The 26,003-nt window shown below is 39.5% G+C and overlaps 1 protein-coding gene across 1 annotated transcript; it reads right to left on the bottom strand.

Moving 5' to 3' along the window:
• Nucleotides 1-4,890: 4,890 nt before the first annotated feature.
• LOC140238645 (complement factor B-like) lies at nt 4,891-16,568 on the bottom strand. The gene is made up of 6 exons (XM_072318544.1): nt 16,553-16,568; nt 14,953-15,120; nt 14,426-14,614; nt 12,321-12,527; nt 5,434-5,595; nt 4,891-4,907 (listed from the first exon to the last, which is right to left on the bottom strand). Exons 1-6 carry the CDS (start codon nt 16,566-16,568, stop codon nt 4,891-4,893), a joined length of 759 nt encoding a protein of 252 aa, XP_072174645.1.
• Nucleotides 16,569-26,003: the final 9,435 nt, after the last annotated feature.

The following is a 26,003-nucleotide window of genomic DNA, read 5'->3' as shown; positions in this document are numbered from 1 at the left end:
GGCAGAACCAAACGTTATTCGAAGCCTGTTTTCAATACTTCAACTTAACACGCAAAGTCCCTATACCTAGAGGTTCGTTAATCCGAAAATTTGTGTCGTTATTCCGAAGGTTCGTTATTCCGAAGACTGGTTAATCCGTAAATGAAATTCGGAACAATGAACCTCGGAATAACGAATCTTAGGAATAAAGAGCCTTCGGAATAACGAACCTTCGGAATAACGGGCTGTAACCAGGGGGAGGAGGGGGATTTTCAAAATTTTCTCCATCTTCTTGAAAAATCTATGACGAATTTTCACCAAACTTGGCAGATAGCATCTTTATGGTGATAGTACTGTAAATACAGTTAATGCATGATGTAGGTTCAAGTTTACTATGACAGATGAAGGGATGCCCAAAAAGGGGAGTGGGTAGGAAGGAGGCTTAATTTTCAAATTTTTTGCCTTTTTCCTGAAAACTCAAGACGCATCCCTCGGATAATAAAATCATATATCAGCTTTAAAAAAAAAAAAAAAAAAAAAAAAAAAAAAAAAAAAAAAAAAACTTCTATACAAAAAATGATGGAGCCAATAGAGTGCTAGTGCCTGTTATGGTAAGTTAATTCATGAATTAATGTTAAGTGCGGCGGAGGCGGATTTGTCACATATTCAGCTTCTTCTTGAAACCCTTATATAATAGATATTTGCCAAGCTTGAAACGTAGCGTAGCGTATTTATCTGGTGATATGACCTCAATTTGTCTAAATGAGCACTGCCCCAACCCCTAAGGTGGGAGGAGATGGAGCCCCCTACCCCATCTCCGCCCCTTGAACTTGAAAGGGACCAAGACGAGGGGGGTGGAGTCGTTCGGGTGGAATTCAGAATTTTATTGAAAACCCTATACATATGAAAAAAAAAACCCGGAATACATACTTTTTAAAGAAATTTTTTTATACAACCAAGAGTAGTAGAACACAATTTTATCACATTTTTAGAAGGTAGATCTATACTTTGATGAAATTTCACGTCTGCTTACTAAATGACGTGGGGGCTACCCTGGTCTTATCCCTAGCTTTGGGGAAGGGGAACAACTTGGACTTGTTGCCCCTTCGAACAAAGTGGGATTCTATTACCCTAGAGATGCTACCTCCCACTTTGGGTGAAAATCCGTCAAAGATTTCTCAAGAGGATGCAGAATATGTGAAAATCCCCCTCCTCCCCCTCACCCCCCCCCCCCCCCCATAAGGACACCCCTCGATCCGCCACTTATCAAACGTGAAATAAAATTTCAGCCATTAATGTCTTCATAGCACTAACTAAGCTCTCTTTTCCGGTTTGACAGAAGATAAAAATTGAGTTTAGGGACTCCGAGGCTTCAACCCCCCCCCCCCCCTTAAGCGGTGTGTGTGTGTGTGTGTGTGTGTGTGTGTATGGGAGGGGGGCTCATTTTAACAAATTAAGTGCATATCACCGTAAAGACGCAATCTGCCAATTATTTTGATGAAAATCCTTCTTAGATTTTTCAAGAAGATTTTTCAAGAAAATGTGGAAAATTCCTCTCCTTGCCCTCACCCCCCTCGATCTGGAGACCCCTTGATCCACGCCATAACCAAACATGAAATTTCATTCATTAACGCTGTGTCTTCATAGCACTAACTTAGCTCTATCTTTATCGGTTTGACAGAAGATTTAAAAAATTCCAGAGTTTAGGGACGCTGAAGCTTCAACCCCCGCAGGCGTTTGCACATTTCCCGGCGTTTGCACATTTCCCGGCTCCACACCCCGTCCGTTCGATAGAATGAGAGTTCAATAATGTTATTTCTGCCTGTGATGTAGTATTTCTCTCCATGTACAGTGTTCACAACAACCTTCGACCATAACTACGTGGTTTCGTCGTCGAAGATAGCAATATGTACAAACGAGGACATTGGTCATGCAATAAAAAATTCCAAGGAGGCATTTTTTTTTTATAGCCTACACTAATCTTCTTCATCTTCTAACCTTGTGATTGGTCAATCGTTATGAAGGGACCAGAGAAGTTAAGAATAGTTTATAAGACGTATTTGTGTGTATGTGTGTATGGGAATTGGTAAATGTGTGTGAGGGTATGTCATGGGCGTAAATCCCGGGGGGGGGGGATGGGGGATATATCCCCCCTGAAATGGAGGAGGGGGGGGGATGGCCTGTACAATGATCATCCCCCCCCCCTGAAATTTGAGAAAAAAATGGAGGAAGCAGAAATGTGATTGTATCAATTTTGGCATATTGCATGACGTTCGTACGCCCGCCTTCAGACAGGTAACAGAGCTGAACAGTATTCTATCTTGTAGGATAATGTATACATAATTTTCTCAAGCGATCGCTCGCTTCGCTCGCTCGCGAAGAAAGTACTATCGCCATAAGGTATGGTCCAGACGTTGACAACGTCAAATAGCATAGGCTTACATGTAAACATGCTATGAAGCGATCAACTCGGGACCATCTGCAAATTATGTACGAAAACAAACACACAATAACAAAAACCATACCGCCATAATTGAACCCCCCTCCGTTTCCTGAATCATTCCTGAAAAGATGATGACTCTGATACATCTATGGGCATACCCAGGGATGATCAGGGGCGTCGAATCTATCGGGGGGGGGGGGACAAAGGGGCATTTGCCCCCCCCCCCCCCTACGGAAATGTTGGGGGCAGACAAATCATTTGTCCCCCAAGCAATTCCCGAGATGAGGACAAATCTCGAAATTTCTTTATGGTAAATTGGACAACTACAGCCAGAATTATGCACCGGATCGTTGAATTGCAATCATAAATATATGCAAAAGCTCCGCTACTGGGTCCCTTTCGATAGACTTTGTACACTTTTGAGATTGACGTTTTATTTCCTTATCAAAGAGTGTGCAGCAGATCTTTCACTTACAAAAGCTCCCTCATTATGCAGAGGCGTCGATGGAGGGGGAGGGGGATGGTTCCCTCATAAAAGTATTGGGGACAAACAGATAATTTTGCTCCTCCTCGTAACTCCCGAGATGTGTAAATGTTCTTACTTTTTTGATAGAAAACTGTCTAATAAATATTTCATCCAAAGATGGCTGAATTTCAATTCTGAAAATACAAAATCTCCCTCGCGTAAGAGGGGGATAGGCCTAACCCCTCCCATACCCTCCCCGTTCAGTCATTTCTACTTAATACACTTTAGATTGACAGATTTCAAAATGTTTCATCTAAAGTGTGCATCAGGTCTGTTACTTCAGTTTAAAGAAATGCAAATATTCCTTGGGTGGAAGGAGATATCTAGATACTTTCAATTAACGGAGGGTCCCCCCTTAAAAAAAATAGTATACACTTCTGGGATTGAAATTTCCCCAGATTACATCATAAATGTGTTTACGAGATATTTGTTGCTGCCAGTAATTGCCAGCAGTTGCGCCCGGTGCGCCCCCATCCCTTAATTTCCAAAGCGAAAAAAGTACAGCTACAAACAGCAGTTTTTGGACTGTAAAATGTCAAAATTTTCAAGCTCGCTCGCATTTAATCGTTATGTCATTCTCCTGATGTTGCAGCCAGTAATTGCCAGCAGTTGCGTTCGGTGCGCCCCCACTCCCCTTAATTTCCTAAGCGAAAAAAGTACAGCTACAAACGGCAGTTTGGGGACTGTAAAATGTCAAAATTTTCAAGCTCGCTTGCTTCGCTCGCTCGCATAATCGTCATGCCATTCTCCTGATGTTGCTGCCGGGTAATTGCCAGCAGTTGCGCCCGGTGCGCCCCGCCCCCCCCCCCCCCCCTTATTTCACAAAGCGAAAAAAAAAAAATAGCTACAAACGGCAGTTTTTTGACTGTAAAATGTCAAAATTCCAAATTTCACCAAAAGTGTGCACCAGATCTCCGAATTTCAAGTCTGTAAATGCCAAATTTTCCTCGTGTGGGAGGGGGATAGCCCCTCCCACACCCTCCCCCCGCTAGGCCGCTCCGCTCCCTCGCACAGATATTCAAACTCGAAGTCCCTCCCCTACCCCCCCCCCCCCATCATTAAAACGGAACGATGCCCCTGGGATGATTGCTTTACTGACTTAAATCAAGAAAATTGAAGAATAGGCCTATAAGTAATAGCTACAGGAAAATATCTACTACGTTATTACATACAAATAAATGGATGTCCTTATTAGCATTTTATTGAATTTATTTGGGCATTATTCAGGGCTGCGCTACGTCTTTGAAAGGGGGGGGGGGGTGGGGTCAAAATCGCCTGTCAGTCAAGAAGAAAGAACACCAACACAAGAGAAACAACAACAAAAAATCTTCATACTTTTAGGTCTGATTTTCCGCCGAAAGTCGGCTAACAAGCAAAAAACAAACAAACAGACAAAAAACAAGAATAAAAAGTCTTCAGATTTTTGCTACCACCTCCCTCCCACTTTGCATGGAAAAGAGTTATCCCTGTAAAGTGTGTATGTGTGTGTGTGTGTGTGTGTGGCGGGGGGGGGGGCAAGCTTCTTCCCCCCCCCCCCCCCCAAGGGCAGCGCCGGTCCGGTTATGGGCTTGTAATCGTGGTGATGGTGACTATCGCCAATCATCCCCCCCCCCCCACTCCTCAGTACGGATTTACGCCGTTGGTATATGTATGCGTTTCTTGGTGTGTGCTCTTATGTATATGAGCTGGCTTTGACAGCTTCATGTTGAGCTGAATTTATGTTATCTCATTCATTAGAGTGTAGATTGCAGCAGGTTTGAACGACCAACAGCAATTAGTGATAGTAAATCATGAATGAAATGTCACTCGTGTGGTTTAAAAACTGTATTCTGAGTATTATATCAAAGTACCAAAAAAAAAAAAAACAATACGGCAAACTGATGCTATATCTAACGACGCGTCATCGCTCGCTCTCTGCTCCTCATGTGTCAGGTACTGTACTTCACAGTTCGGTTTTCACTGCATGAGATAATAAGAAAGGACAAGTGAAATTGGATGTTAGTACTGTTTCAAAATTGCATGACACTGTCAGGAATGTCACTAAGAGAGAATTCCAGTGCAGTTGAAAGTTAAGTGGAAAAGGAGGAGTAACATTTTCTTAGCTCAACTATGAAAACTTGATCAAAATCAGATGGAAAATAAGGAAGTTGTGACGAGTTTTGTCAGATTGATACATAAAGATGTCAAATCATTTTCTTGTCAGTGTTTTTACCTTTATCTATTCAGTTTTTATCTAATTCGTTTAAATATCCATTTGTCTATTCACTCACCTATTAATCTTATTATTAATTTATATATCTATTAACTAATTCCCCTATTTTATTTATTCATTCATTCATTCACACAGTAATAAAGAACTTAGACAGAGAGATACGTATGCCTTTAGAATCTCACAGTGGATGTTCAGAAAAAGGCCGAAAACAATGAAATCTTCCGATGGATGGTTCGAAGAATGAATTTTCACGGAGAATTTCACATTACTTACGAGCACAACGAATTCTCGGTTTCCATGCCCCGTCGTTGCAGAACGCTCTGGGACCACCTAGTCTGACCATCCCTGGAGTTGGGTCGCACTGGAAGGTGTGTACCTCGCCATGGCGAAAGAGCTCGCCCACAACATCTGAATTATCTGGTCCGGTGCAATTAGCTAAACGTGTATGACAAAAGGTAAAAAGTAACAGATATCCTTATCATGGATACGCTAGAATTAGATCACAACTGGTGGAACAAAATGAAGTCATTATAGTCCATGAGTGATTGGCTTGCCCGTACACTATTCTTTGCAAACTTGTTTTTCTTTTCTTTTTTTCCCCATTTTCCTTAGTACGTAGCGAAACATGACTCTCTTAACCTGATATGTCCATGTAGGACAGGTCGGAAAATCAACATTGCATATAATAATACTATGTGTGATTTAATCTTCAGTGGTGCAGGAAAACACACTTATGTAAGACTGTACGTAAGTGGAAAACAGGTTGCAAGCCTACGCTTATCTACCCCCTACAAAACTTTAAAGGGATGATACAGTATTGGTGGAGATGAGAACCGGGCTTTTAACTTTTTGCGAGATACCAAGAAAACACTTTTGAAATAGTACAGAGCATACCATTTTAAGAGGAATTCCAAGTTAATTTGATGAAAATCGGGTTTGAAATGACTGGAACATCAAAAAACAAAGTAAAACAAAGCGATCGTAATAAAGTGTGGGTCCCACACTTATTAGAATCGCTCTGTTCTGGATATCTCAGCCATTTTAAAACCAATTTTCATCAAATAAACGTTGAATTCCTCATGGAATTACATGCTCTTTCATATGTCATACGAGGTTTCTCATTATCTCACCAAAAAATAATTAGCAACCTGAAATTAGGTCTCAACCAAAACTATACAATCCCTTTAACATTATTCTGTCTGTTACCGCTAATCGAAGTTTCCCTCAATGCTTCTGTTTTCACTGTAATGTTTAAATATTCATACGGTATGTGCCTTCATACACATTTGTTTTTGTACACAGGGTTGAAAGTGGAGCAAAATCTGAAACATAACTTAAAAATGGATCTTGAATTTAATGAAACTGATTTATGCTTTCATTTTTAAATTACCTCCAACAGAATTGTGCAATATGCGGCCATTGCTCATATCAATGTCAGTGTTATCTATCATGTAGTTTTTGAACTTTTAAGGATCAAAAATGGAAAATATTTTTTGTAACACCTAGTGCATAGAGTCAACGCAGAAACATATACTGGACAGCAAGAGAAAGTACCCACTTCTGTCAAAAGCTGCACAGAAAAATTCACCACCTAGAAATAAACATTTTTTTTTGTACACAGGTATGCTGCAATATCCATTAGTAATCACATACCCAATAGCAAGTGATTATCTTTATTACAAAGAAAAAAATGACATGCACAGCAAATTGGTCACTAAATCAAAAGTCACAAAATGTAACAGAATGAGCCTTACAAGCCTAATAAGACGTGGCTTAATTTTCCTGATGTAAAGGCCCGGTCCCACTGGCCGACGGACACAAAGCGTATGCAGAAAGGACACAGCGGACGAGCAAAATTTCGGGGATGGCTTCATCCGCTTTCATCCGCTCCAGAAATTGACAAAATTGGCGAAAATTGGCGGTAACAGAACGGAAATAGAACGGACGTGGGTAGTATGTAGTGGGGATGTCAAACGGATGTTCATCGGAAGCCTAGCGGATGAAAGCGGATGGAAGGGGATGACAGCTCCGAATTGGTTACCGGAGATAATTGCGAAACGGACGCATAGCAGAAAAAGCGGATGCAGAGTGGATGCAGAGCGGATGCAGAGCGGATGCACAGGGGATGCTTTCGAAATGCTTTAGATACGAGATGCATACGCTTACATCCTTTCTATTAACGTGCTATTAACGATGTAAAGACGTTCCACGTACCATATCTTTCCTCCCTCTTTCCGTTTTTAGCTGCAGCGGATGTGAGTTGCGAGGATGCCCAGAGGATGCAGAAAGGATGCAGCGGACGTTTAAGGGATGCCGCACGGACATACAACGTTTGTTGCTCGTATGTCGCGGATTTACATCGTACACAGCGGAAAGTTCATCCGTTCTAAAAGTTTTAAGCAGCTTAAAACTTTTTGCGCGGATGAAATCACAGTGGACGGAAGCTCGATGGATAGAGCGGATGAAACACGTATGCGATGGGTACACAGCGGATTCGTAGCGTTTTCCAACGGATGGCAAGATTTTTTGTACGCTTTACATCCTCTTTGCATCCGTAAGTGCAGTGGGACCGGGCCTTAAGCTTGCTTAGACCAGCGTAAAGTAAAGTCCAGTCTAAAGGCCCGGTCCCACTGCACTTACGGATGCAAAGAGGATGTAAAGCGTACAAAAAATCTTGCCATCCGTTGGAAAACGCTACGAATCCGCTGTGTACCCATCGCATACGTGTTTCATCCGCTCTATCCATCGAGCATCCGTCCACTGTGATTTCATCCGCGCAAAAAGTTTTAAGCTGCTTAAAACTTTTAGAACGGATGAACTTTCCGCTGTGTACGATGTAAATCCGCGACATACGAGCAACAAACGTTGTCTGTCCGTGCGGCATCCCTTAAACGTCCGCTGTATCCTCACTGCATCCTCTGGGCATCCTCGCAATTCACATCCGCTGCAGCTAAAAACGGAAAGAGGGAGGAAAGATATGGTACGTGGAACGTCTTTACATCGTTAATAGCACGTTAATAGAAAGGATGTAAGCGTATGCATCTCGTATATAAAGCATTTCGAAAGCATCCCCTCTACATCAGCTCTGCATCCACTCTGCATCCACTCTGCATCCGCTTTTTCTGCTATGCGTCCGTTTCGCAATTATCTCCGGTAACCCCTTCGGAGCTGTCATCCCCTTCCATCCGCTTTCATCCGCTATGCTTCCGATGAACATCCGTTTAACATCCACGCTACATACTACCCACGTCCGCTCTATTTCCGTTCCGTTACCGCCAATTTTCGCCAATTTTGTCAATTTCTGGAGCGGATGAAAGCGGATGAAGCCATCCCCGAAATTTTGCTCGTCCGCTGTGTCCTTTCTGCATACGCTTTGTGTCCGTCGGCCAGTGGGACCGGGCCTTAAAGAGCTAACTGATTTTATTCTGAGAATTAGCATAATCAGGAAGGATAGCATCTCTAAATACAGAATACACTCATTAACATCATTTTGACGAAACAGGTGTTCACTTTGACATATTGGTCGTTTAAAAATGTTATCCATTCAGTGGCCATTTTGCATGGTGGAAAGTGCTGTTGTGTGGGACTTTTGATTCAATGACCAAGATGCTGTACATGCCAAGTTCTTCTTTGTTATGAAGACATTCACTTGCTTATGTGCATGTGATAAGTAAGGGGCATTGTAGCACACCTGTATACAAAAATTGTATATTTCTATGGGGTGAATTTTTTTTTTTTTTGTGCGGCCTTTGACAGAAGTGGGTACTTTCTTTTGCTGTCCAGTATAGTTACATGTGTATGACATGGCATGATTTCTTCGTACCTTGCTATTCATTGATTTGATTTGATTAAAAGGTCTTTATTCAAATAAAATCTGAGTCGGCGACTAAAAGTCGAATTACACAGATATACAGAGATTATACAGCAAAACAGATGAAATGATAACATAATCATAATACATAAAAAAAATACATTACATTCAAACATTCTGTATACACAACTAATACATTTTTAACGCTACAGATTGTTATATAATACAAAAAAAAATGAATGGACATATTATAAACAGTAACGGTACACTCCTATTTTTTTTTCACAGAAAAAAAGAAGAAAAGGAAGAGACACTCAGGGCTACACAACTCATTGTCGAAAGAAAAAGAAAAAAAAATGTAAGCTCTTCTACAGATCAGGCGCGGTGGAGCACCCCAATTATCTCGCAGAAATCCATCGGCAGCCGAGCCTCATTTGCATAAAGTAAACAACATGTACTCGCGTAGTTGAGAAAAAGTAAACAACTTCTCAAGCTAATAACAATTTCAGGAAACCTATTTTCGGATTAAAATTGAGTTAGTTTGAATTTGAAAACATGTCCGAATATGCACATATAACATATTAAAGGATTTGACAATGATAAAATGTGAAATTTTAGTGAAAACCTGGCTAGCAAAATTACCAAAAATATGCCTCGAAAATCATCCTAAAATTCACGAAGTGTGATTGCGGAACAAAAGCGCCATTCAAACAAAGTACACCGAAATTTATTTATCTGCTTGCATTTTAAATTTCATACCATAATATTCCCGGCCATGGTTGTGTCGGAAAAAAACAGAAGGTGATGTCAAAAATGACACGAACGCAAAGCGTACAGGTCGGTCCCATGTATAATTAATCGCGTCACTGTGGCGTTGCATGTCACAGCACACACAACGCATTGCTGCATGCAGCGTGCGCGGCAGCAGCTCAGCAATCACCGCCGTGCGACACTCAGCAAAATTGACTGCGTCACATGCAAACCAACAATGAGCACGAAATCCTGAATCTCACGTACCACGCATGCCCAATATTACGGGAAAAGAAATGACGTCATTTTCAATTGTTTCGCCGACTACAATTTTCTATTCCAAACCCTGTAGAAACAAGTTGATTTCTCAAAAAGTACAGGTGGTACAAAGCGAAAACTTTCACCATATATGGATTGAGGCCTGATGAACTTATGTTGCCAGTTTCGGACACATTGGAGCCCGGCCATAGTCCAGTCGGAAAAAAACAGAGAGCATGTTTTGCGAGAGGTGATTTTCAAAACGCTTTAATATCTCAAGTTCTAGTGCAGCAAATTTCATAATTTTTTCATCAAAAGGAAGGTTTTTAAAAACTTAGATAGTGTGGGAAGTTTGAGTTTACTAGCGGCACGCATAGCGGCACAAGGAGAAGGTAAAGATTTGACTTTTTCATGCACACAGTTTCGGGCAGCCGTGGATGCCCGTTGGAAATTCAAATAGAACGGGGCGATAATGAGATGCAAATTGGGGTGCTCCACCGCGCCTGAGATACAAAAGGGAGTACAGGAGTTTGCAGTGTGGTTGGAAAGACGCGTCAACAACCTACACTATACATTCCACAAATACTTGCAGTAACATTATTTTGTTGGTGAGGTGATCATCCCCCTCCCCCGTAATGTACACACATTCACTACCCACACATACCTAAAGCATTTCTCACTGGCATACTCTCTCTGTCACTCTCTCTCTCTCTCTCTCTCTCTCACACACACACACACATGCACACACACAGTACTGTACATTGATGTGCAGATATCTATACAACACTCACAAACGCGCATGAGCAGTAACACAGTGCACATGCTCAATGTACAATACAACGTATGTACACACTCACATTCACGCGCATACATTTAGATACATTATACGTACACACAGGGAAAACACACACACATATATTGCAGCTACAAACACACACACACATACACATACACACACATACATTACTCACACACACACACAAGCACCGTCATGTCCACAAGACCACACCCAACACACGCCCATACAATGTACCTGTGCTAAGTGCACGTTTAAAGACAGGCCCACCTACATGTATTGTACATTGTGTAAATGTCTAACAACTATCCCAAAAACTACAAAAAATACAATATATCGCCTCATTACCGCTGTAAACAGAAAAACTGCACTCTTTACAGTCGGGTATACCTTAAAATACCGCAGCCTTTTAACAATATAACATAATTATAATAAAATTACCCCCCCCCAAAAAAAAAAAAAAAAATAACTTTGAGTGCAGTATGGAAAAAGTGGGGTTTCCTAGCATGCATAAAATACATAAAAATTTCCTAATCAAAAGTATCATTTGTCTTCCGTACCCACCACGCTGCAAACTCCTATACATATAACTATATAAATAAATTTACCAACACATTAGACAGTACTGAGAATAAAAAACTCTACTAAGAGTCATTGCAATAATAATCATTCAGTATATCAATAAAATACGGTATTGCACTTTTCTTAAACCGATCAGTTTTACAATGCAGTTGAGAATATTTTGTAGTATTTCTTAAATTGATTTTAACATCTCTTTGATCCGGTAACCACAATGGATGATTGGGGTGCTTTTCTAACTGCAGAGCAAAATCTAAACACAATTTCCTTCTCCTTTCTTTTAAAGATAATAGATTGCACACTTGTAAGGCCATATCATATGTAATATAATTACAACCTAATATGATTTTCAATACACGTTTTTGAATCTTTTCTATTACCTCTGTGTGTTTTTTTGTAAGACTCGAATGAAAAAGTGGGGCACAATATTCTAGAATTGGTCTGATATATCCTGTATACACTGTAATAAGATCAACTATTGATAAATTAAAGTGTTTCAATTTGCGCAACATAAACAATCTCCTATTGCATTTTTTCACCATTTCAGAAACATGTGTATCCCATTTGAGATTCTGCTGAAAATACACCCCTAAAATCTTAACAGTGCTTGTTTCTTTCAAAAAAAATTCGTTGATACACAAACTTTGCTGAATTGGTTGCTTCATAAAAGAAATTGTCATAAAAACACATTTCTGAGGATTAAGTTTCATGTTATTCAACAATGACCAACTTGCCAGTGCATTAATTTGTCTTTTTATCTGAGATGGCTGATTTCTATTCCTAGCCTCTACAATAGTCAAATCATCAACATATTTATAAAATGAAAAAGGGCAATCTTTACAAGCATCATTTATCATAATCAAAACTATTCCCTTTGTTCTGAATATACATGGTGGACAATACACGTGATTGAATTAATAAATGCATGAAAAGGAGTGGAATTCAAAATGGCGCCTAAACAGAAACCTCTGCAGATGGGTAGGTCACCACCAATGGCGCCACTCCACGTTCCGTTGTCGCAGATGGTCCGCCATGGTCCGTCGACGAACAGCCCGCCCTCGCACGAGAAGAGGATGGTGTCAGTGTGGTCGTAAGCCACTCCCCCAGCATCGCCTGTAAGCTTGGAGGTGTGGATCACGCGTGTGTCATCGAAATCTGGGGTCGGGCATGTGTCTGGAGGTTTACGGACACAGAGAGAATCTCAAGACAGTTATATTGGCCACACAAAGGAATCTATACTGCCTTCTATAGATAAACTTTTAAAATCATAAAGTATATGAACTACCATTTTTTAAGAGGTGGAATGTAAACTCGTGTTTGTAAACCAGCAGTGTTCATGGTGTTAGTTTACAGTAACTCTAGTATGAGCAGCCAAAGAATGGGCATACAGTATACCATGGAAAACCACAGGAAAATGAACATGCGTTACAGGCTGAGAACTTTACCAACTATTTAAGTACTTTAATGCTTTAGCTAATTAGGGATTTGTTATTTATTAGGGGTTCACTCTCAAAAAAAGAAGGGAAAAGTAGCTTACACTCAATGAAATGTTAAAAAGCAGCTCTTTACCTCATTTAGGATATAGCTTTAACCTTCCATGATACAGAAACATACAAATGTATTGATAACATTATGAAGCTACAACAGTGGGCAATCACTGTGAATGAATCTTATGTAACGCCTGATAAGATGATTGTTTTGCTGTTTTCATTATTTGTGAAAATGTTACTCGACAAACGAAGGAAGAACTAAACATACATGTACAAGTCTGGGCACTGTAACGATTGTTGTCTATGACATGACGTTTCATTCCAAAATGGGGAGAGTAATGATATGAGCAGAGATCATATTTTTCTACTATAATAATTATGGCTACTACCATGACTACAAGTCCTATCGCCAAAGTATCGTTGCTGCGACCTTGTCATAAGACTGCAGTAATTTGACGCGAAGGATGAGTTTGTTCTTTACGATTTCATAGAAAAATATGATAAAATACACAGAAAGTACATTGAAAACTTATGCACAAGTTAAAAAAAAGACATGTAAGGGGAAGACATCATCTATAAATCCAGTTTTCTTATGTACATGGTTGCTACTACTCATAATACCCCTTTTCGGGTAAACTGTGAAATTTAAAAAAGTCCTGTAACCCATTACCTTTCTTGCGGTGCAACTTTGGAGAAACTCTCTTCATTCGTTATCTGATTTGCTCGTTTGATTTCATGAATTGCAATTTATTAAAATTGTGGAAGTCCTTAATGTTTACGTTTGTGAGCATGTGTGTTTGTGTATTTATGTATGTATGTGTGTTTGTATGTCTGTGTATACGTATGTACATGTAATCTCCTAAATGCAGTAAGTGTATAAATTCGTGGTCACGCCCAGTTGTTTACATTCAGTGTTGCTGAAAATGACTTACCCAATAATAATGAGCCAGTGGTGTACAATTGAGTCAAAAGTGGTCTGATCTTGCGATCCTAGGAGAATCTTCAGAGACAAAATGACAAACGTAACAGGTAAGCATACACAGTACACACAAAATATGGACTACAGACATAATGACCACAAAACATACACTGGCTGGAAGGTGCTAGAGACACAGGTATTCAGCAAACAATGAAAACAAAAGGAGTAGGATGGGTGTCAAACCTATAGTGAGCCTATCAGGTATGCACGAAAGGGGGTGGGGAGAAAGTAAAGGAGTGAGCATCCACAAACATAAAAGAAAGGTGATGTAGGACCAGTGCTGATCCTTGGGCTATCGGGCGGTCAGCCTGTGAAGAGTAGAGATGAAAGGGAAGACAACATCAACATCATCAACACAAGATGAGGAACAACACAATGATGATGGTTATAAACGGACAAAATAATAATCAACCAGAGAATTAGAAAAGATTTGAGGGGTAGGGGAGGTGGGCAAAACAGGATGAAAAAAAAAAGCCCATTATGCTGGTGTACAAAAGTATAACAAAAATACAAGCGGAAGCAAACAAACATGTGCGCTGTACTGCAGATCAGACGTTTACTTTTATTTAGTTGTTACTAAACAACTTTTATTTAGTTGTTACCATAGCAACTGAGAAGCATTGGATCCGGGTCCCATTGGTTGGTCGAATTGCAGTAGGAGAACTCTGAACCAATGGGAGTCGTGTCATTCTTACATTCTAAGTCAACTCTTTCATTCAGGTCGAAGTATTCCTTCGTTGGCGTCCCTGGGCTTAAACTGACACCCTCTGTAAGTTCAGGTTCTGGGCAGCCTGCGATATGAAGCAGAAGACGAAATATGGCTCGTATAATCAAAGTCGATGTGGGAATGTAGAGAATAAATAGCCGTTTTTTTTTTCTTTCTTTCTTTTTAGATGGACTATAAACCTCTCAGACCTAATGATACATTTTGTGGTGTAAAGCGATGTAGGGCAATTCAAGGCCGTGCATGTTTCTATACCTCCCTGGTCAGTGTGTAATGTGCATACGGATTGAAAAGGGTCATGCTGGGGGGGGGGGGGGGATTAGGGGATTTATACCACGCAACCAATGCGTAATCTACGACACTGACTTCAGAATACTTCTGCCCAAAAGGCTTTTGTCTACTCACCAGCGGAGACACAAATGACATCAGGATTCCATGCGCCATCGTCACAAGTCGTTGTGACAGCGTCAGCCGAGCCTTGTAGGGTGTAACCAGGTAGACACTGGAACAAGATAACATCCCCGGTACCGTACGTTCCCGTTCCGTTCGTATTATCTGGAGCTGTACAAGCCGCTGTAAGATAATTGAGATGTCTGTTTAGTCTGAGGTCTTTCAAAACCAGTGCCAATAAGACTTTAAAGAAAGTAATAGTGTCAATATAGCGGCCGTCTTCTGTAGATTACCATATGTCATGTACAAAACATGTGTTGACCAAAACATTAACAATGTTTCAACAGTGTGTATGCTTCATTTTTTTTTTCATGACCAAACAATAACCTTCATTTACACGACAAATTTAGCGCTCTTTTCGCGGTAATGGATTTAAATTGAAAAAAATAGTTCTGGTAATGTAAGGGTTTAAAGGGTGTGTACAGTTCTGGTCGAGGTGAGGATTTAGCATTTTAACGTTTTGCGAGATATTCACAAACCACTCTATGAGATGACAAAGAGCATGCAATTCTAAGGGGTATCAAAAGTTTACTTGATGAAAATCGGTTTTGGAATGGCTGAGATATCCAAAAACAAGGTGAAACAAAGAGATCCTAATAAAAGGCGTGGCCTGTCACCTTTATTATTGTCACATTTTTGGATATCTCAGCCATTTGAAAACCAATTTTCATCAAATAAACGTTGGTTCCTTCTTAAAGGGGCCCTGAAATCCAAATGATACCCTCAACATCACTTTTGTGGTGAAACGAATATCTAGAAACATTCCACATATTTTTAACGATTTTTTCTTTTATTTTTATTCAGACTACTTGGGAATGCCCACAAAAAATCCTTCCAAACCAATATTCTTGAGATGACATCATCTGTCAATCATTGCTGAAGTACTGATATGTTTAACAAAAGACACTAGAATGCACCTTCCCCTCGAATCAGCATAACTTGCATTATTTCTGTGATATTAATGTGACTAACAATAGACATGGCGAGGGAACATGCGAGTTATGCTGAGTCGAGAGGAAGGTGCATTCCAATGTCTTTTGTTAAACATTTCAGTACTTTAGCAATGATTGACAGATGATGTCAGCTCAAGAATATTGGTTTAGAAGGATTTTTTTTGTGGGCGTTTCCAAGTAATCTGAAGAAAAATAAAAGAAAAAAAATCGTTAAAAATATATGGAGTGTTTCTAGATATTCGTTTTACCCCAAAAATGATGTTGAGGGTATCATAAATCAACACAAATCAACATGCATTTGGATTTCAGGGCCCCTTTAAAATTACATGCTCTTTCATATTTCATAAGAGGTTTCTCATTATCTCACTTCGGAATGTTCAAAACATGAATCCCCACCTCCACCAGTACTGTACAGTCCCTTTAAGAACCCGTCTTGCACCATTTCATATTTGCTCCCAATATATCGAAAGAGTCTACCAAAACACTTACCTGGCTGACACGATTTGCCGGGATGATGAGCTGTTTTGGAGTATTTAGAGATTAAAGTGTAGAAAAATAAAAGTCGGTATACAGACTTTTATTCCAGAAGGATCCAGGCTAACTCGGTCTCAGGGACATAGTTGGATTTGATAACAATGCAATTATATAAAAAAGGTATGCATACATTTTTCGGTGATCAAGTGGCCACTGTTAAGTGATGGATTTCATGGCGTTGCGGCGGGTGTGTTGTTTAATGTTGGTGTCGTGTTTGGGTATAGAGGGCGTGTGTTTGTGCCTGTGTGTGTGTGTGTGTGTGTGTGTGTGTGTGTGTGTGTGTGTGTGTGTGAGTGCACACGCATGCAATAATTATAATAATATTATAATGGATATAATTACATTGTTATTATATCCAAATATGTGTATATGTGTGTATCCGGTTGCTCTTTATATCATATTTGCACACGCCATGATGTATTGCTTTATGTAGCGATGTTATTTCACGTACATGTAAGTCATGTTATGAATATCGCTGGCAGTGGCACATTTGTCATTTTGTTTGTTTGTTTGTATAGATCCTGATGAAGGCCGACACGGTAAAAAAAAAAAAAAAAAAAAATATATATATATATATATATATATATATATAGATATATATCATTGTCATTGTCACTGCCATATTTTATCAGAGAGATTTTGTACTTTCTTTGTATTTTATACATAGGTGCACGTTCATTTTGTATATATACGCGTCAAAGAGGCTATTTGATGCGTACGTTGTATTAACTCTGCCCGGATCAGTGTAATACTGCAACCAGCCAGAAGCTAGTAGGGGAAGCACTCCCATAGTATAATAGGTACTTGGGTGTCCAATACATCGACACCCTAATGTTTTTCTATCAATAGACACTTAGAAATATCTCATAATTTGCCTGAAATTTTGCTCACGTGTAAAAAAACATAAATAAATAAAGAATAGATAAATGCGCTGATTTCACAAGTGCGCATTGAAAATGGGATTTGCGGTACATGCTCCAAGATAACTGCTTCGAACGCGTGGGTAAAAGACGTGTGCGGTTGACCGTGATGATACTTACACGTATTCCTAACATAAATTTAAGATTTTCGCGAAAAACTGTTCGGTTCGGTTTTCACCACAGTTTACTTGGTTGTGGTAACCCTGCCGAGTTTCAAGCGTACTGAACACAGTCCCAGGCATAGATTTTTTGTTCAGTGCGCTTGTAACAATTTTAAGCAGGTTGACGGTATTCGGGCCCCTGGCGAGGTGCGGGCACCTCACCATACAGTATCGATATGTTGGACACCTACCATACAACACTGTACAATCCAGAGGGACAACTCGGCCCCGCCGTCAAAGCGAGGCCGAGTTGTCCCCGAGCCCGAGTTAGCCTGACACCGATCGGTTAAGTTCTGAGCAAAGAGATTTTGCTCTAGGGAAAAACTCTTTGGCTCTGAGATAGTGACTCCGGTGAACTTTTTTTTTTTTTTTTTTTTTATTTCGCATTTTCATCGTTACCCAATGAATATCTTCTTATTACAACGTTATTACACACATTTCTTAGGCATGCGTGAACATTTTGGAGCGAATTTGACAGCTCTGCAGAACTATAATTATGTTTTACCTTTCAGATCGTTTTTATTCAGATCAAATTGAAACACTATAGTGTCAAACATTGTGCAAAATATTGCAATTATAAAAAAAAAAAACTTGTTTTGCTTTGTTAGTGTCCTTTTCCTTCTCTCTTCTCTTCTCTCTCTCTTTCGTTATACTTTTAATTACTAAAATTATCTGATCAATGTTTGAAGACGTTTATTTGCTTGTTCTTTGTATGCTGAGAACTCATGGAAAATAACACGTCTATCCGTCATTAGACAACATACGTATCTCGAATCATGCGTTCAGCAGTGTTTAGAATCTGTATAATGCCATGTAATCATCATATCCCTCACTTATACAGAATTAACTTTGGTAAAACTGTTTTATCTCGGATACTTCTTACCTTGACATGATGGTAGGCCAGTCCCTTCGTAGAGCAAGGATTCATCAGCTTGACATTACAAATGTGGCAGAAGAAGGTCCTGTGACTCCTCCTTGAGGGCAAGAGAAGTGAACCTTTTCCCCGGGGGCGTAGGAAGGTTTATCGGGGGCGAAAATTACATTGCCGTTTCCTACAGCGGGTGGGTCGCATCCTGGAACGAGACAAACAGAAATATGGCTGTTATAGTGATGCAGATAATGGTCACAACTGCCTAAATAATGTTAAGAATAGTGCTAATAATATTACAATACTGATTCAGTCTATAATCACTACCGATAAATCATCGTCCATGTCATTATATCTTGTACTGCGAATCTGCATGCAAGAACTCTAGTCATGTAGTTTTTACGTCATTATATCAGTCACACCAGACGTTTACTGCTCCATAATTTTGTAGCCTTTGGCTTTATCATGATGCTCTATTCATTCATAGCCATTGTATGCACAACACTAAGACCCCATTTACATGGAGTGAAAGGGCCGGCTCGGCCGCGGTCGAGCCCGGCCTTCATTTCACTGTAAACGCGCAAAAGGCCAAATGCGGTACCAAAATCGGTACCAAAATCGGCCGCGCATTTGGCCAAGCTCTGGAGGTAGTCTCCGCCACGGCTCGGCCCGGGCTCGGCCCGGTCTTTTCTCACTGTAAACGCAAACTGGGCCAAATGCGGTACCTAACTGCGACCGGCACACTCCCAGTAATAATTGTTTGTTTACAAGCAGAGCGCCACTAAGACAAAATATTGAAAGGTCTGAATCAAAAGCCCGGGCCGAGCCCTCCACTGTACACGGACGGAATTGCGCGGCCGAGTACCACAATTGAGGCCGGGCTCAGCCTGGGCTCGGCCCGGGCTCGGCCCAGCCCTGCACTGTAAACGGGGTCTTAGTCTGTTTAACCGAGAATTCAGTTCATTGTATAGTATATTGCCACATTTTTCTCATGCCTCCTTTTTTGAATCGCGTCTTCTCAAGATTATCGTACGATTTAGTTGGGTTTTTTTTTTCCACGTCACCCATGCGACGCATCGTGCGACGCATCATGTTTTAAACATTGAAAAGAATGTATCCATGTATCTTCAGCTCAAACCAGTGCTAGTTCGTTTCCCTTAGGCCTATTGATGCCTTGTACTGGGTGGTGGTGGGATTCCTTTTCATTTTCCCCAAGTCCAAGTTTGTAGCTTTCTATTGGGCACACCAGTTAAATTTATTATAGTCCAATAATATGCAAATTAGCTCTCACAATGATAAACATACAGTGTTTCCATGAAAATAGGCTTCTAGGTTTTCAATTGGAACACCAAAAGTGTTGAACTCTATGTTTAAACTGTCAGTTAGTGCGATGCAAACATTTACATGTACATAATCTTGACCTCATTCGCATAATATGCAAATTAGCTCCCATAATGACAAAAATACAGTGTTTCCAGGAAAACTATGCTTCTAGGTTTCAAATTGGAACACCGAAAGTGTTGAAACCTATGTTTACATTGTAAGTTAGTGCGATGCAAACGTTTCCATGTATACAATCTGGGCCTCATTTGCATATTATGCAAATTAGCTCCCATAATAATAGAAATACAGTGTTTCCATGAAAACTATGCTATTAGGTTTCACATTGGAACACCGAAAGTGCTGAAACCTATGTTTACACTGTCAATTAGTGCGATGCAAACATTTACATGTACATAATCTGGGCCTCATTTGCATAAGATGCAAATTAGCTCCCATAATGATAAAAATACAATGTTTCCAGGAAAACTATGCTTCTAGGTTTCAGATTTGAACACCGAAAGTGTTGAAACCTATGTTTGCAATGTCAGTTAGTGCAATGCAAACATATCCATACATAATCTGGGCCTCATTTGCATGATAATATGGAAAGGGTACACGGAATATTCAAATGCATCAAAGTGCCCGATATGAGCATATCAAGAGTATTCAAATATGATAATGTCAGTTTCTCTTCACCAAAAACAAACTTTACAGCATTAGTAACCTAGCATGAATAATATTATGCAAATTAGAGTTTGTTATCAGACAGATAATTACAGCTTATCCATTAATTACATAGAATCAAAGTACGAAATTAAACAAGTGTCAACATCTATAACTTGTCCAATTTTGTAATGAATGAACTCTATTTGGAGGGTGGTTTATTCGAATCTTGATGATTCAGCTCTTGCATCCTTCAGGGTTTTGAGATATTGAAGATGGCACAGTCAAAGGAAACCCTGTGGGTAGTGTCCAAAGTTACCCCTATCGATCATATTATCTCCACGACCATTTACAAAACACGCATCAACCAACGCGGTTTCCGTTGTTCTAAGCGTACAGGATTTTTTTTTTTTTTTGAAGTCGTTTGGCCGTATAACAAAGACTCTTTTATTTCCATTAAATATAATTGGCATTGACAGCGGAGACATTTTTCTACAATAGGCGCATTTACACTTGCCTGGAAAAATCGCGATTTTTCTAAAATCGCGACATTTGGGTGCAAGTTGCTAAGCAACTGCACCCAAACGCCCTCGAAACATCGCCAGAAAAATATGAAAACAAGTAACAAACCTTAAGTTCTCCAACCACGTATCATCACCCCATAAGGACAAACAAAATAATGTTCTCCCAGAAATGCGTTGATTTTGGAGTGCCCATACTGCTCTCGGTATACGTTGATTTCGTTGTGGAATACAGGTGTATGTAACAAGTGTCGGTAAAACAATGGTGAGTTCTTGCTGTCGCCTGATGAAATACCAGTCCTAAAAAACGAGCCTACTTCTCACTTTCGTCATATCGGCGAAATTTCATGATCCTCCTGAATGTTACTTTCATCAACTTTCCCATACTAAGCTAAAGTTTTACACACCTGAGCAGTGCTACGTATGTGATCTAATATAGCAAGCTATATAGTTTTACCGTAAGTTCACACTCTCGAGAAACACAAATTTATGTGTGCCTTGGACTGATAAAAAGCCCTGGCTCAACGTTGTTAACCAGCTAGCTAGCTGTGAGCAAAATAGACTGCACGAATAGCCCGCGCTTCCACTCATCTACCGTGTTGAAAAAATTAAGAGAGGTAAATTACACATGCGCACTACCGACCAAACAATCGCGATGTTTCGTGAAGCTCAAACTTCGCGTGCTTTTTCGCAAGTGTAAACGGTGGAACCAAAATATCGCGATTTTAAAAATCGCCCTGTTAGTAGGTGTAAATACGGCTAATGTGTATATCTTTAAAAAGTGGTGCACAGTCAAAGCGACTCGCAGGGAGGCACCCGAATTTATCCCTATACCCTCACGGCCCGGTAACCATACACACGTGAATACAGCTGTTTGAAGCGAAAAATCCTCTATAACGTCCTTTTCGTTTCATTTTCATTAAAATTCAGTGGAAGTTATAGAAGAATTATTGTTCTACAAAATCTATAAGGTGAAAATGGTTCACATACGAAGGCAACCACGTGGAGGGTGCCCAAAATTACCCCACCCAAAGGCAGTCTACTCTCTAAAAAAAAAAAAAATCGAGTGAAAATATTCACTCTTGAAGGAGTGAATACAAAAAAGAGTGAATTTAGAGTGAAATTGGAGTGAATTTTGAGTGAAAATGTTCATTTTCACTCATTTTGGAGTGACCTCAGGAATCACTCGAAGATTTTGGAGTGATCCCTGACGTGAATATTTTCACTCGATTTTTTTTAGAGAGTAAGACATGCAATAATCATGTACCAACGCAAATACATAATTATTTTCTATGGGTACATGCCTTCAAATAGTCCTGGTCCTCTAGCAAAGAAACTTTTATTTAATGAAATTCAATGGGTTAACAGAAGATATATTGTTCTGCAATTTTGACTTACACTGACATAATTAAAGTGGTGATCATTCGAAGGGAGCCTAGTATATGGGAAGTGCTCACATTAATTGCCTCTATAAATGACCCTTATAACACAAATACCAACGCAATTACAGTCGCTCCAAAGGTGGATATCTCAAAAAGTTTCATGACTATCACTTGAGTTTTATGACTATGTAATTATTGTAAGGTGCTATGTAATCATTGTACATTCTTTTCATCCTACATACATAGTTTTACGCACCTCATTTTCTGTTAAAAAAAGTAATGTCTATGTTCTTGTCGAAAAATGAAATAGAAAATGAATTGAATTGAATTGTATTGTATTGAATTCCTGGCATATCAAGACACTTTTATTTCTTAAAAAAATTGCCAGGGCAAAGATAAAATAACAACATTGACCTACAATATCTCTACAGTCCAAAGGGTTCACTTCCAGAGACCACCTTGTGGGAGGTGCTCAAAGTAACCCCATGGATCCTAAAGGCAATGAAAAACATGCAGTATACAACCGCGAAAAATGTTCCATGGGTACATGCCTCTGAAAAGTTCTTCCGCCTGTATAGCACATACGCTTTTATTTTCGTAAAATACAATTAAGGTTATATAGGAGACGTTGCTTTACAATATTTATTTTGTCAAAAAGATGGACATTCAAAGGCAAGCCCTTGGGAAGTGCCCAGATCACCCCTAGCCTGACCGTCGTGGTCCCAAAACAGGTTGACAAAACATGCATTATATGCCAAAGCAAACTCAGTTGAACATGCATGTAGAAAGTCGTTTTGCCGGGTGGTAAATAAAGACACTTTACTTTTCATGATTTTTAAATGGTAGAGACACTGCTTACAATGATCATATAGTCAAAGAGATGCACATTCAAAGGCAAAACGAGTGGGATGTGTTCAAAATCATCCAACCCCCAGGGCAATAGGAAACATGCACTACCATATAGCACGAATATGTTTCAATTTTCCATGCCTTCTATTCGTTACGGTTGTACAGCAATTGCCCTCTTGTTTTCAAGAAAGGCAACATAATTACAATAAGAAAAATTGTTCTACATTAACTATATTGCCAAAAGGATGAACATTCAAAAGCAATCCCTTGGGAAGTGTCTAAAATTATACCTCCGCTCAACAACACACGGATACTATGAACGCAAATACCGACGTTCTTTCGTGTACGGTTTTAGAAGTAGTTCCGGAATACAGCTGCACGCTTTTATATCAATGAATGTCATGGAAATGATAGAAGAAGCATTGCTTCACAATATCTATGCAGGGAAAGCATGTACATTAAATGTCAATCCTGTGGGATGTGCTCCAAAGTACACCACCTTCTTGGAAATATAGAAACACTCAATATCATTAACGCGAATATACTATGTTCTAAACGTATACATGTTTTCAAACTTCAATCGTGCCGTATATCAAGGCACTTTTGTTTTCAAAAATACAGCTGTACATTGTAGTTAATAGAGGAGACATCGCTCTACAGTATCCATACTGTCAAAAGGATGAACATTAAAAGGCAATCCCCTGGGAATGGTCCGAAGTTACACCTACGCTCACGCCTCCTTATTTAAAGACAAAACACAGATAACGCAAACGCCGTTGTTCTAGCGTGGATGGTTTTAAAAGTAGTCGAGGCAATACATCAAATACACTTTTTATCAATGAAAAGTCATGGAAATGATAAAAGAGGCTTAACTTTCCAAGATCTATACAGTGAAGAGGATGCACATTAAATGGCAACCCTGTGGGATGTGCCAAAACATATTCCACCCTCACGGCAATTAGCAATAGAAAAACGTATAATATCACTAAACGCGAATATATATATGTTCCAAAAGTACATGTTTTTAAGATTCCATCGTGCCGTATAGCAAAGACACTTTTGTTTCCAATAAATACAACTAATTAATAGAGGTGATATTGCTCTACAATAACTATATTGTCATATTAACTATATTTCACAATACATATGTCATACATATGTCACAATAACTATATTGTCAAGAGGGTGAACATTCAAAAATAATCCCTTGGGAAGTGTCCAAATTCACACCTACGCTCACGCCCCTTATTACAAAACACAGATATTAGCAAAGCAAATACCGTTGTTCTAGCGTGAATGGTTGTAAAAGTAGTCCAGGCAATACAGCAAATACAATTTTCATCGATGACGAGAAATGTAAATGATAGAAGAGACTTAACTTTACAAGATCTATACAGTGAAGAGGGTGCGCATTAAACGGCAACCGTGTGGGATGAGCCAAAAAAAAAAATCCACCCTCACGGCAATATAGAAAACATATTTTGTATAATATCATATAACGCGAATATATGTTAAAAATGTACATGTTTTCGAAATTCCATCGTGCCGTATAGCAAAGACACTTTTGTTTCCAAAAAAAAAAAATGCAACTAATTAATAGAGGAAACATTGCTCTACAATTAATTGGCAAAAAGGTGAACATTCAAAGGTAATCTCTGGGGAGGTGTCTAAATTTACGCCTACGCACACGCCCTTTATTACAAAATACAGATATTAGCAACCCAAATACAGTTGTTCTAGAGTGAATGGTTTTAAAAGTAGGTCCGGCAATTCAGCAAATACACTCTTATATAGATGAAAAGTCACGAAAATGATAGAAGAAGATTTATTTTACAAGATCTACACAATAAACAGGGTGCTTACTGAAGGGCGATCCTGTGGCGTGTGCCCCAAAATGCCCTTTATCCTCTTGGCAATATAGAAAACATATAATATCATATTAACGCGAATACATATGTTCCAAACGTACATGCTGTCAAAATTCGATCATGCCTTATAGCAAGGGTACTTTCGTTTGCAAGAAATGCAATGTAATCAACACAGGAGACATTGCTTTACAATACTTACATAGTAAAAAGGGTGCACATTTAAAGCGGCCCCTTGGGAGGCGCCCAAAGTTACCCCTCAACCCCGCGTCCCCATATGCAAAACGTGTATTATGTCAACGTGAGTACTGTTATTATGAATATGTACTGTTACAGTTACCGCTAATTTGCATTTTATGTAAATTATTTTTGTATGACCAATTCGAAAAAGCATCCATCGTGTTCATTGACCTACAAAATATAAGTTTATACATTTAAATCTTTAAAATTGGATAACGGGAAGCTGAGATCTGTTAATTTTCTCTCATTACAGGTGCTAATTTGCATATTATGCAAATTTTACTATTTTGCCCCACTGGATTTTTTTTGGGTTTTTTAGTATGGTGTTCAGGAGACCTCAACGACTTGCACTGCAGTGAAATTCCTACTGTTGCAATTAGTGGTGGGTTAACCCCTAAAAAGCGCTAGATTGACTGGTCTACAATGGTAGTTAAAGATGAATGTGGATGTGGATATCGTCATGTATGAACCTTTGTCATAACAATGCGGAAGAGATCTGAGAAGAATAACTCTGCATGCATTCTGCATTATTTTTTTCAAAAAAAGGGGAAAAAAAGGGGGGGGGGTTCCTGGCACTCTACACATACATATAAAACAAAATGATTTACTTTCTGAAAGCAATTAAGAGAATGTAAAGCAGGGGGTGAAGGTTGAGGTGTAAATTTTCTTCAATTTGTCTCTCTCTACAAATGAAATTTATAGCGGGAGAGATTCACTTTCTTTTTTT

The sequence above is a fragment of the Diadema setosum genome, chromosome 15, assembly GCF_964275005.1.
Source record: "Diadema setosum chromosome 15, eeDiaSeto1, whole genome shotgun sequence".
Taxonomy (NCBI): domain Eukaryota; kingdom Metazoa; phylum Echinodermata; class Echinoidea; order Diadematoida; family Diadematidae; genus Diadema; species Diadema setosum.
The sequence above is the reverse complement of the archived record's forward strand: the minus strand, read 5'-3'. Positions and strand labels throughout refer to the sequence as shown.

Excerpts from the sequence above, each read along its gene's own strand:
- LOC140238645 (XM_072318544.1), bottom strand. Across the intron at positions 14,615-14,952 it reads TGTCATTTGTGTCTCCGCTG|GCTGCCCAGAACCTGAACTT; the intron begins GTGAGTAGACAA and ends TTCATATCGCAG. Across the intron at positions 12,528-14,425 it reads AATGCTTCTCAGTTGCTATG|ACACATGCCCGACCCCAGAT; the intron begins GTAACAACTAAA and ends GTAAACCTCCAG.